General features: G+C 37.0%; 1 protein-coding gene across 2 annotated transcripts in view; it reads left to right on the forward strand.

Moving 5' to 3' along the window:
• The window catches only part of GLRA3 (glycine receptor alpha 3), a 188665-nt gene that overhangs the window by 93260 nt on the left and 82112 nt on the right, over positions 1-13293 (forward strand). For both annotated transcript variants that reach the window (XM_070480668.1, XM_070480669.1), the window contains exon 4: positions 3435-3658. In XM_070480668.1, the coding sequence (XP_070336769.1) occupies positions 3435-3658 (224 nt within the window). The remainder of the gene's footprint in view (positions 1-3434; positions 3659-13293) is intronic.

Genomic DNA, 13293 nt, shown 5'->3' on the forward strand with positions numbered 1-13293 from the left:
TTTTAGAAATGTGAGATAAAAATATTGATTTTGCTATGATGTATTATCTCATTTTTTTAAAACTCACATATGACCTTTCTACATTTTCTTCCTTATAGAAGCAGAGCCAGGAGAACAGGGAAAATCCTATTAATAAAACACACCTGAAACTAACACAAAATTGTTAATAAAAATAAATAAACAAAACAGAAAACCACCCAAAATAAACAAAGACACTTAGTCTTTAAGTGTATCCAAGGAATGACTGAATTTTTAAACTGACTTTAGTAAGTCCATTTAACGTCTTTTTTTTTCCTCCATAGGCTGCATACACATTTATTGGTCTCTGTTTTGCAAAGCTGTTTCCTTCCTTGATCTATGATCTTTTGTTACAAACAATTTATTTCAAGTTGAGTTACATGGATAAAAAGTTGAGTTACTCTTCTTTTAGAGTGGTATTATTTGAATATGTTGTTTTATACCCTTTTCTTTGCACATTTTCACATATGATCAGGATTCAAAAGGGATCCTCTGGTGGCTCAGACAATAAAGAATCTACCTGCAATGTGGGAGACCTGGGTTCGACCCCTGGGTTGGGAAGATCCTCTGGAGAAGGGAATCACAATCCACTCCAGTATTCCTGCCTGGAGAATTCCATGGGCAAGAGGAGATGGCAGGCTACAGTTCATGGGGTTGCAAAGAGTTAGACATGACTGAGAGACTACACTTTCACTTCCTTTCAGAATTCAAAAATAATTAATATAATAGGTTGCTGAGCATAGATGGGATACATTGGCTTGAGGAGTTGGGCTTAAAAGTTTATTTTCAAAAAGCTGAAGTTGATTGTTTGATAGGGAAGCTTCCCATCACAACGTTCAGTTGCAGGCAGGTCAAAACCTAAACTGTGTGGACTGTTAAAACCTAAGTTTCTGGGTTTTCAGGAAATGGTAATTTTTCAGTTATGCTTTGGATTCTGGCACTAAACCATAGGCCTAGACATGTTAGTAAACAAAGATGGTTCTGGTTACTCACAGAAGGAGCACACTTGATATAGGAAAACATTTGGCTGTGGTGACAGATGACAGTTGATGTTTTCCTTGTGTGAGTTACAAACAAACTGAAGGCTACTTGATGTCTTTTTTCCCAGCTCATTCTTGGAGCAAAAAGTGTTTCTGGAAGAATCTGATATTGTATGTATTAAATTTATCACTAAATCAATCATGTAAAGATGAGGAGAATCAACCAAATTTTATCACATATGGGCAGGCTAAGTTGCTTCAGTCATGTCTGATTCTGTGCAATCCCATGGAGTCCTCCAGGCTCCTCTGTCCATGGGATTCTCCAGGCAAGAATACTAAAGTGGGTTGCCATGCCCTTCTCTAGGAGAATCTTCTCAACCCAGGGATTAAACCTGTGTTTCTTATGTCTCCTGCATTGGCAGGTGGGTTCTTTACCACTAGGGCCACCTTATCACATACACTGCAGCTTGAAAGTTCTCAGCATTGCAGAGTACTCCATCAATACATTAGTTACAATATAAAAATATGTCAGCTTTTAAAAAAAAGTCTTAAGAATCAGTCTTAAAGGAATAATCAGTTATTTTTCCTGGCAGATGTCATCATAAATTGTCTTGTTTTAGTCTTTCCCTAGAGGTCAGGCAGAGGCAAACTGACTCTAGTGCCATCACTGATGTGTTTGGTGGCAGTTAGGGTGGAGGCACAGATTACAGGACAGTGAGGGATATGGGAACTGACCACCAGCCATGAAACTGTACTTCTGAGCCCTATGCTAGGGGAGGATCACCTATCCTTGTGGCTTGTGAGATTTCCACATCAATATGAGTTTTGTGGTAGAAAGTTGAAGTGATCTCTGCTCTGTTGTCACTTTGGAAGATACACGGGGCAACTGGAAAGCAGAAAAGTACTATCTGGTATGTAACCTCAGTTCCAGTTAGAATATAAGAGTCCCAATGCAAAAATAATGATCAAGGGAACATATATATTTGTAACGTTCACTTCAAACTCTGAATTTGACCTCATTGCAAGATAACCAATCTTTGGGTCTAATATTATGGAATCATTTTTTCTGGTTGTTTGGTTACTCAATTCTGGTGACTGGTAATTTGGTGTTTAAAGAATGATAAAATAGATGAAAACAGATATTCAGTTTCTCTGAATATCTCCAGCCTTAGCTATTTTCCATGGAAATTAAGCTTTCTTAAAAATGTTCATTTTACTTATGCTTGTACTAAGTCTGCATGTTTATTTGCTCATTTCAAAATTTTATAGTCACAGATAGTGCTTACATACTGTGTACAAATATAACACAAACCCATGGTTGTCGATCTTTGTCACTCTATACCTTAGTCAAGGCTATGGTTTTCCCAGTGGTCATGTATGGGTGTGAGAGTTGGACTATAAAGAAAGCTGAGTGCTGAAGAATTGATTCTTTTGAATTTGTGGTGTTGGAGGAGACTCTTGAGAGTCCCTTGGACTGCAAGGAGATCCAACTAGTCCATCCTAAAGGAGATCAGTCCTGGGTGTTCATTGGAAGGACTGATGTTGAAGCTGAAACTCCAATACTTCAGCTACCTGATGTGAAGAACTGGCTCATTTGAAAAGACCTTGATGCTGGGAAAGATTGAGGGCAGGAGAAGGGGATGACAGAGGATAAGATGGTTGGATGGCATCACTGATTCAATGGACATGAGTTCGAGTAAACTCTGGGAGTTGGTGATAGACAGGGAGGCCTGGGGTGCTGTGGTTCATGGGGTCACAAAGAGTTAGACATGAGTGAGCGACTGAATTGAACTGAACCTTAGTCTGGAAACTGTAAGCAAGAATTTGATTGGAATCTTTGACTTTTCTTTCATTAATAACTATGAAAGATCTAATTGGGAAATCTCATAAGCCAAATCTTAAAGGATTACTGGCAATAGCTTTCCTTTATTATTCCTAAACCACCTTTCATTTTTACCACTTCACCAGTTTCATAGAACCTTTATGATATATTAAATATGAGAAAATGGTGCTTTATTGTAAAAAGTGCATATGTTTATTTTCACAAAATAAGCAGCTTTCAAGAAAATTTTACTAAATGCATTCTGGATGCTAATGGATACCTACAAAAGGAAGTGATTCTAAAATATTTTATTCTGAGTGTCCAATAGCAATTCAGTATTTTATTCAAGAGAGTAAAATTTGAATGGCACAGCAAAATATAAGCATGATAAAAGTATGGTCTTCTGTGACCTTTTCTTTGAAGGCATGTAGAAACATTGGCAAAGCCTCAGAAGTAGAGACTCTTGGTGGTAACGACTAAGGATTGAGGGGTATGGAAATCTCACATGGATATCAGCAGTTTTTGCTATAATTCAGAGAAGCTGAAAGACTAACACATACAATTCTAAGCTTTTAAAAACAAGCCTTTCCCCCTCTGTCTTTCCTCTGTCACAGGATTACAGAGTGAATATTTTTCTTCGTCAGAAATGGAATGATCCGCGTCTTGCATATAGTGAATACCCTGATGACTCGTTGGACCTAGATCCTTCCATGTTGGATTCCATTTGGAAACCTGATTTGTTCTTTGCCAATGAAAAGGGAGCCAACTTTCATGAAGTGACTACAGACAACAAATTGTTAAGAATTTTCAAGAATGGGAATGTTCTTTATTCAATAAGGTGAGCATTTCAGTGAAACAGAGTAGTGGTTTGTTTGCTTTTTAGCTTTTAGGGAGTGTTTTGAATGTTTGAGTAAGTGCTTTCATTGTTCCACTTAAGTTCCTATGATATACCATTTCCTAAATATATTTAATCAACATTGAGACACCAAGTTCCAGATCCAGGAACTATATGAGTAATTCTTGGAAATCCACTTTTTAAAATAAATGGCCCAGGTTCTTACATCAGCCAAATTGGTGGGTGGCTTAAAGGTAAATTGAATATAGTTTGAATCATATGCTGTGATTACATTTTTATGTATGCATACTTCCTTTAAATATTTATACATGAGGTAATATTTAGGTTTGCTTCTCTGGGATCCATTTCCCATAAATTATTTATCAGGTGTATGTAGTTTTTAAAGATGTCCTTGAATTTCTGTGGTCAATCTTTAGAAAAAGGTCTAATTTACATTTTAGTTATTTACTATACATTTCTCAGAAGACCATATAGCCTTTCAAAGCTAATACCAAAACATAGCAATAATATCAAAATATAAACACTAATAGTAACATTTCTTGACAGTTGAACTTTGGAACTCATTCAAATTCAGCTTTGCTATTTATACCTAATATCAAATAGGTATAAGTCCAGTAAATAGGTACTTACACTAATCTACTTGAAGAATTGTGCTCCATCTGAAAAAAATAAAATGACTGTCTTATTTATTTTAATTTTATCTTAATTTATTTCAATTTTCTTAATTTATCTTAATTTTCTCTTAATTTATCTTGATTTTCCATAATTATTTTTAGTCACTTAGTTAATTTTTTTGAAAAAGAACAGAAGGTTAGGATCAGAATTCATATCATATTTCTTAGAAGAGATAATATACTCTATTTATAGCAATAGGTAATTGCTTCAAAAATATGTGTATCACCAGTAACATATTTTAAAAGTATCAAGGTAAAGTAGGCATTGGATCTATAGCCTGAAAGTTAATTCCTTAGATTTTTATCTCTATTTTTTGACTTTTCTTCTCACCAGGAATGGGTATATTTGATTTTGAGTTCATCTGCCCAATATCAAGGACAGTTGTTATTTTTTCCATGAAATAATATAAAATAGAAATAACAGGAATGAAAATTTAATCTTACTACCTTAGTGATTTTGAAAACATTTTTATACAAAGTAATTTTGTAAATCATGCTAATTCCTTACCCCAATATATATGAGTTTCATATTCTATTCCATGTGAAAAGAGGAAAGAACCAGTGAACTCTAAGAATAATAAAATCACACATTCTAAACAACAGAGAAATGATAGATTGGGGGGCAGTGGAGGACAGAGCCTCAGGCACCTGTGGCAGTATAACAAATGATCTAACATTCGTGTCATTGGAGTCTCAGATGGAGACAGAGAATAAGGTATAAAGCTACAAAAAATATTAAAGGAATTAATGGCTGAAATGTATATATTTTGCAAAAGGCATTGATCTACAAATTCAAGATACTGCCTAAATCCCAAAGATATTAATATCAAATCACATCACACGCAAACTTCTGAAAACTAAGTGAAAATACAGATAATATTGAGAGTAACAAAACCTTACGTGTAGGGGAAAATAATTGAAATGATAACTAATTTCTGATAAGAAATCATAGAAACCAAAAAGAAGACATGCACTTTTCAAGTGCTGAAAGAAAGGAACTGTTATCCCTGGAATCTTGTTCAGCCACTCAGCTGTGTCTGACTCTTGACGAGCCCATGGACCGTAGCAGCACACTAGGCTTCCTTTTCTCCTGGAGTTTGCTCAGACTCCTGCCCATTGAGTTGATGATGCCATCCAACCATCTCATCCTCTGCCACCCTCTTCTCCTGCCCTCAGTCTTTCCTTTCACCAGGGTCTTTTCCAGTGAGTCAGCTCCTCGCATCAGGTTGTCAAAGTATTGGAACTTCAGCTTCACCATTGGTCCTTCCAGTGAATATTCAGGGTTGATTTCCTTTAGGATTGACTGGTTGGATCTCCTTGCTGTCCAAGGGACTCTAAGAGTCTTCTTCAGCACCACAGTTCAAAGGCATCAGCTTTTCAGTGCTCAGTCTTCACCATGCTCCAACTCTCACACCCATACATAGCTACTGGAAAATTAATAAATTTGACTATATGGACCTTTGTACCTGGTGAAGGGCTTCCCTGGCGACTCAGCCAGTAAAGTCTGTCTGCAATGTGGGACAGCTGGGTTCTATCCTGGCATCAGGAAGATCCCCTGGAGAAGGAAACGGCAGCCCACTCAGTATTCTTGCCTGGAGAATTCCATGGACAGAGGAGCCTGGTGTCACAGAGTTGGACATGACTGAGTGACTAACGCTTTCACTTTCACCTGGTGAAAATATCCTTTAGGAATGAAGGGGAAATTGAGACGTTCTTGGATAAAGGAAAATTAAGAGAATTTGTCACAAATAGACCTCATGGCACTGCTGCTGCTGCTAAGTCATGTCAGTCATGTCCGACTCTGTGTGACCCCATAGACCTCAGCCCACCAGGCTGAGTGGATTGTCATTGCCTTCTCCTCCTCATGGCACTAGTGGTCGAGAACCCGTCTGTCAGCGCCAGAGATGTAAGAGAGGCTAGTTTGATCTCTGGGTTGGGAAGATCCGTTGGAGGAAGGCACTTCAACCCACTCCAGAATTCTGGCCTGGAGAATCCCATGGACAGAGGAGCCTGATGTGCCACAGTCCATAGCATTGCAAAGAGAGTGGGACGCGACATGACTGAAGCGACTTAGCAGCAGATGGGTGGGCAGACTTCCCCTGAAAGTATAGCTAAAGGAAGTTTTCTAAACAGAAAGGAACCAATAAGAGAAGAAACACTGAAGCATCAAGAAAGAAGAAAGGAAACTATCATCAGAAATATGAGCAAATATAATAGACTTTTTTCTCTTCTTTAATTTTCTAAATTATGCTTGACAGTTAAATCAGGAATTATAACATTGGTGTAAGAAAAAATGCCAAATAAGAAATGAGAACTTGTTATAATTACATTGGCAGAAATTAATGAGATGTAATATTTAGTGCTGTCTAATACCCTTTTGTAGGCAGATGACTTGATATTAATTTTCAGAAAATGATTTGTTGGGTTATATAAAAATGTAAAATACATTTATCCTTCAACCCAACAATTCTGCTTCTAGGAATTTATGTTATTTATGTGTTCATGTGTACAAAAAGACACATTTACAAAGATACACACTACACCACTGAAATAGCAACAAAAGATCCTATATATTCACTAATGAGAGCAAGGCAGAACAAAATTACAGCCCCAAATCATGAAATACTCTTCAGGATCTAGACCTAAGTGTATTAATAAGAAAATGCCTTCAAAATATCCTTAAGGTTAGAAATGTTTCATGCTTAGTTTTGTTTAAAACATTCTATATATTTAAGCATAACTGTGTATATAAAAACATACCTATATCTGGGGGGAGCTGGACAAACTGGGATAGCAGTGTTGACATATGTACACTGACTATATACATGTATAAAGTAAGCAGCTAGTGGGAAGCCGCTGCATAGCATAGGGAGCTCAGCTCCATGCGCTGTGGTGACCGAGAGGGGTGGGGTGGGGGATGGGGTGGAGGCTCAGGAGGGAAGGGAGATGCGTATACATACGGCTGATTCATGTTGTGCAGCAAGAACTAACACAACACTAGAGCAATTATACTCGTTACAAAAAACAGACATTGTTCTCTTAACTGAAAAAATAAAATAAAATATAAAAAAATACACATATATCTAATTCCATACAAGAAGTTCAGAAGGATGCCCACAATTTGTTAAAAATAATCAGTTATGGAAAAGAACCATAGAATTTAAGTAGAATAAAAGGTGAGCTATAAATTTCCCTATATGTAAGTTTATATTATTTGAACTTTTTAGTAAGAGTTATATTTTACTTATGAATTAAATAACTATATTTTAAGTGACAGAGGCTTTTAACCTGAAGTCATGATCTTGATTCCTCTGTGATGTGACTTTGTGATGGCTATCAGGGGATCCATAACAGGTATAAACAAATCAAATTTACTTCTTTTCCTGAAAACAAACTTTGTGGAAGATATAATTTGTTTTTAATTATAAGGTGCTGTTTCATTTCAGAGATTTTGGGTGTCACAAATTGCAAGAATATATCACCAAGTAGCTTGGAAAATCATTTTGCAAAATTATAATATCTAGATTTGTTGAAATAACAGTGTGTGTGTTTTATTGTATCCTGTATGATTATGGCTATTTAGCTGTTTATATCAAGTCTTAATGGACTTGGAAAATGGTGCCATCCATTATAAATTGCCCACATTTCTTCTAATATTTTTGAGAAAATTTATAAAATAATTCAGAATTGCATCTTTCTTCTTTTAGTATGAGTTCAGATGAAACAAATGATGTCTCTTGGCATCTAGTTTTTGTTTGCTCTATCTTGGTTCACATGATCAAAGACTAAATTCATGTTTTTTTCAGTTGTTTTTGGAAATTTCACAGGACTTTGAAATTTCAAATGGCAAGCAGTTTCTTTGTTAACAAAAGTTGTGCTTGGGAAAAAAAAGTTTTATTCGATTTACAAATGGAGCACCTGTGATGTTTCATGAGCAATCTGCTTTCTTGCTTGTTTAAAGAAAAAAAGAATGTCCTGGCAAACCTGACCTCTTGAACTTACTATTTGTCTGTACTTCCTCCTTAAAGCCACTAAAACAAAGAAATAAACTGAATAAGGAATGAAATGACGTTAACACACAGGAAGATGAAAAGGATGGGGAATAAGAGTGACAGATGAGTGATGACAAGATATTTTAGGAAGCTTGAAAATGAATGCACTTGCGAAAACTGACTTCACAGAGATAGCCAAAACCTAAGACAAAATGGGGGAACCTAAAAGGAAGAAAATAATATCCTCAAATTTTTATAAATTTGAGACAGCTAAGACATCAGAAAGAGAGGGCTAGAAAGGAGATTAAAAAAACAAAGAGTTGAGGGACTTCCCCGGTGGTCTAGTGCTTAAGAATTCACCTTCCGGTGCAGGGGGTGTGGGTTCAATCCCTGGTTGGGGAGCTAAGATCCCACATGCCTCTCAGCCAAAAAACCAGAGCATAAATGATAGAAGCAATATTGTAACAAACTCAATAAAAGACTTGAAAAATGGTCCACATGAAAAAAATCTTTAAAAATGAAAAAAAAAAGTTTGATGTAAACTTTACAGGAACAACAGTGAGCCCTTTATCCTCACTTTCTTGCCCATGTTTCCCAGACTAGGATCTGCTTTTACGCCTTCTGCTCTGGGCAGAAAGCAGAAGGACAGAAAACTCCAACAAGGGTGTTCCACGAGCTTCTGGAGTAGGGACTACAGGCACAACTGGTCTGTCATGAAGCATCACAGCCAGGAAATGAGAGTACTATGAGGTCTGCACACCGAGCAGTCCCCTGTCCTCTGCAGAATGTCTAAGAGGAAAGATCTACAGACAACTGGGGAATCACCAGTGAAAAGTCTGAGCAGCCATCCCACGATGAATGCGTCGTGCCATTACTCAATGAGTCATCTTCTGCTCATTGAATTCCAACGAGTTTTTATTACCTCATTCTTAAATATAAACAGACATTGGAGGACATCCTATAATAATAACAGTAATTAAAAAAAAGAAGCAGAGGTCAGAATAAACATGCAGAGGAAATAAAGAGCAAAAAGAAGAAAATTAAAGAAATAAAGAGAAAAAAATTACTCAAGAGGAAATGCAAGAAGCAGAAGAGACCATGAAAAGAAATTTTTGGACAGAAATTAAATAGTAGACTTTCAGGAAAGGAGAAATGAAGTCATTCAGAGCATAGGAAAGTACAGATAGTAAACCAAAGTAGAAAAAACATTAGTGGAATATTTGAAAGATGAAATGGAGAAATCTGCCAAGAAGCTGAATCAAGATACTGAGAAATAGGAAATAGGAAAGAAAGGATATGAAAAGCAGAGTATCCATACAGAGGTTCAATATCTGACTTGAAAAGAAATAGAGACCTCCATGAAAAATAAGGAAGAGATCCACTGTCTGCTCTGTTTAATCATTGAGAAGGCCTTGGTTCTGATAAGGAGTTTGTTGAGTTTGAAGTAATAGTAGGGAATAAGTGATCATTAAAGTAAGACAGTTATTAACACTAGGGTAAACAAGCACTATCCAAGAGCTGTAATTATGGCAAACAACTAAACTTAACTATGAACATTAATTGCATATTCACAACATGTAAACACTGAATATTAACTTCACCATTAATTTTTACATAATTAAATTTTGAATTCTGCTGAAATGTTAAGTACATAGAGTGTGGTATAAGGGAAGTAAATTCTTATTTTCCTTTGTAGCAAATTAACAGGAAACTTCACACATTTTAAAAATCCAGCATAATGTGATAGCAATTTAGATACAGAATATAAATCCCAAACAGATTTGCAAAGAAGGCTGACTCTGAGAAGCTAGAACTGAATTGGGGGGTAGGGATGGGTGGGGCAAAGCTCTTTTCCACATGTTTTATGTAATTGTCAAGCTTCTAAATGACATCCGTGAATTACATTGATAAAGTTTAAGTTAACTATATTATCTTCTATTATAATTTTTAATTATGTTGATAATTTTTCTGTTCTTTTTTAACATGATTTTTATTCATTTACTTGCAAGAGAAGAATTCTGCATTTATGTCAAATTAAAAAAAATTGGAGTATAATTGCTTTATGACATTGTGTTAGTTTCTGCTGCACAACAAAGTGAATCAGCTGTATGTAAACACATATTCCCTCCCTCTTGGAGTGGAATACTTTTCAAGCGAAGATGTTGGGACAAGAAACATGATTTTGGATTGTCAAGTTTGGGATTTGACTTCATTCTACTTATAAGATTAGCTTATTATGTACTTCATGGGTGCTGACTGCACCCATGGGTGTTGACTGCAGACACAGGTCTCAGATGAGAGACAGATGAATGAATTACTCACTGCAGCCAAGCAGCAGGCACCTCAGCACATTTGCCCAACTTCCGCATTGTCCTCAGGTCTCATGGGAACAATACAGCAGACACAGACGGACACAACACATCCAGGGATCCGCCACACAATTGTGGAACCCTGAGATGGGGAATCCACTGCTTTCATAGCAAGCTGCAAGCAAGCCTTCTCTTTGTCCACGGGAATGTGATCTCATCTCTCAGAATTAGCAGCTACACAAACAACCCTGAGAAATAAATGGTTCAGGAGAAAGTATCATCAGGGCCTTCCATTCTCAATTAACACAACAGGAGGAAAATTTACTTACTGGCTGTGGTTTGGGATAGGTCTCTTTACCTGTGAAAGGCTCATTTTTCTTACATGCTTGATGGTGAAAATACTAAATACCTTGAGCTTGCAATCATCTACGTAAATCACCTGGATAGTGCCAGGCACACAATTAGCACTAAAGCTTTTATTTTTATCTTTCTGAAGAGAAAACAAAACCCCCAAAAGTTTAAATTCTGGTCTTTTCCAGAATCCATAAATGAGCAAATTTGTGGACTTTTGCAAATTGTCAGTCTAAGCCTTGGTTTTATCACTTGTGAAATGGGAATGGCAAATCCTCATCACAAATTAATGAAAGCACATTATTGGCAGTTCAGTACTATCTACTGCTTCCTTTAAGTGAAAGTGAGTGAAGTCGCTCAGTCGTGTCCGACTCTTTGCGACCCTGTTGACTGTAGCCCACCAGGCTCCTCCATCCATGGGATTCTCCAGGCAAGAATATTGGGGTGGGTTGCCATTTCTTTCTCCAGGGGATCTTCCTGACCCAGGGATCGAACCCAGGTCTCCCGCATTGCGGGCAGACACTTTTACCTCTGAGCCACCAGGGAAGACCTGCAACTGCACACTAAGACATCCAACTGTACTGTTTATACTGCAGAAGCATGATTGTATTAACCATCAAATACCAGGAAGAAACTTGACCTCAAAAATACCATGCACAGCAACTTTTCAAAGATAGTAACATAATTTCAACTTTTACTTAAGCTAACTGTGATCACAGTTCCATATACTCAAAGCTATGGTTTTTCCAGGAGTCATGTATGGATGTGAGAGTCGAGGGCCAAAGAAGGCTGAGGGCTGAAGAATTGATACTTTCAAACTGTGGTGTTGGAGAAGACTCTTGAGAGTCCCTGGGACAGCAAGAGATCAAACCAGTCCATCCTAAAGGAAATCAACCCTGAATATTCATTGGAAGGACTGATGCTGAAGCTGAAGCTCCAATACTTTGGCCACCTGATGTGAAGAGCTACTCACTGGAAAAGACCCTGATGCTGGGAAAGATTGAGTGCAAGAGGAGAAGGGTGTGACAAAAGATGAGATAGTTAGATGGCATCAGCAACTCAATGGACATGAGTTTGAGCAAATTCCAGGAGACGGTGAAGTACAGGGAAGCCTGGCGTGCTGCAGTCCATAACAGGACTTAGTGACTGAGCAACAATACTTATTATTATCACTCTTTCTTTGAAATTTGGTTGTGAAAAGAATTAAAGATTACTTATACAATATATACTTTTTTAAAATTAGTCATTAATTTTTAAATAAAAAAGCAAACATTTCAATTGATAATTTTTAAAAATTTTCTAAAAATTTATGTTTAGTTGAAAGATAATTGCTTTACAGAATTTTGTTGTTTTCTGTCAAACATCAACATGAATCAACCATAGATATACATATGCCCCCTCCCTCTTGATCCTCCCTCCAATCTCCCTCCCCATCCCACCCTTCTAGGTTGATACAGAGCCCCTGTTTGAGATCCCTGAGACATACAGCAAATTCCCATTGGCTATCTATTTCACATATGATAATTTAAGTTTCCATGTTACTCTGTCCATACATCTCACCCTTTCCTCCCCTCTCCCCATGTCTGTAAGTCTGTTCTCTGTGTCTGTTTCTCCATTGCTGCCTTGCAAATAAATTCACTGGTACCATCTTTCTAGATTCCATATATATGCATTAATATATGATATTTATCTTTCTCTTTCTGACTTACTTCACTTTGTATAATAGGCTCTAGGTTTATCTACTTCATTAGAACTGACTAAAATGCATTCCTTTTAATGGCTGAGTAATATTCCTTTGTGTATATATACCACAACTTCTTTATACGTTCATCTGTCAATGGACATTTAGGTTGTTCCCATGTCCTAGCTATTGTAAATAGTGCTGGGGTGAACACTAGGGTACATATGTCTTTTTCAATTTTGGTTTCCACAGGGTATGTGCCTAGGAGTGGGATTGCTGGGTCATATGGTGGTTTTATTCCTAGATTTTTAGGGAATCTCTACACCGTCTTCCATAGTGGCTGTATCAGTTTACATTTCCACCAACAGTGCAAGAGTATTCCCTTTTCTCCACACCCTCTCCAGGATTTATTGTTTGTAGACTTTTTGATGAGGGCCATTCTGACTGGTGTGAAGTGATGCATGCCTCATTGTAGTTTTGATCTTCATTTCTCTAACAATGAGCAATGTTGAGCATCTTTTCATGTGTTTGTTAGCCATCTGTATGTCTTCTTTGGAGAAATGTCTGTGTAGGTTTTTCCCCACTTTTTATTGGGTTGTTTGTTTTTCTG

The sequence above is a fragment of the Odocoileus virginianus genome, chromosome 18 (genome assembly GCF_023699985.2).
Source record: "Odocoileus virginianus isolate 20LAN1187 ecotype Illinois chromosome 18, Ovbor_1.2, whole genome shotgun sequence".
Taxonomy (NCBI): Eukaryota; Metazoa; Chordata; class Mammalia; order Artiodactyla; family Cervidae; genus Odocoileus; species Odocoileus virginianus.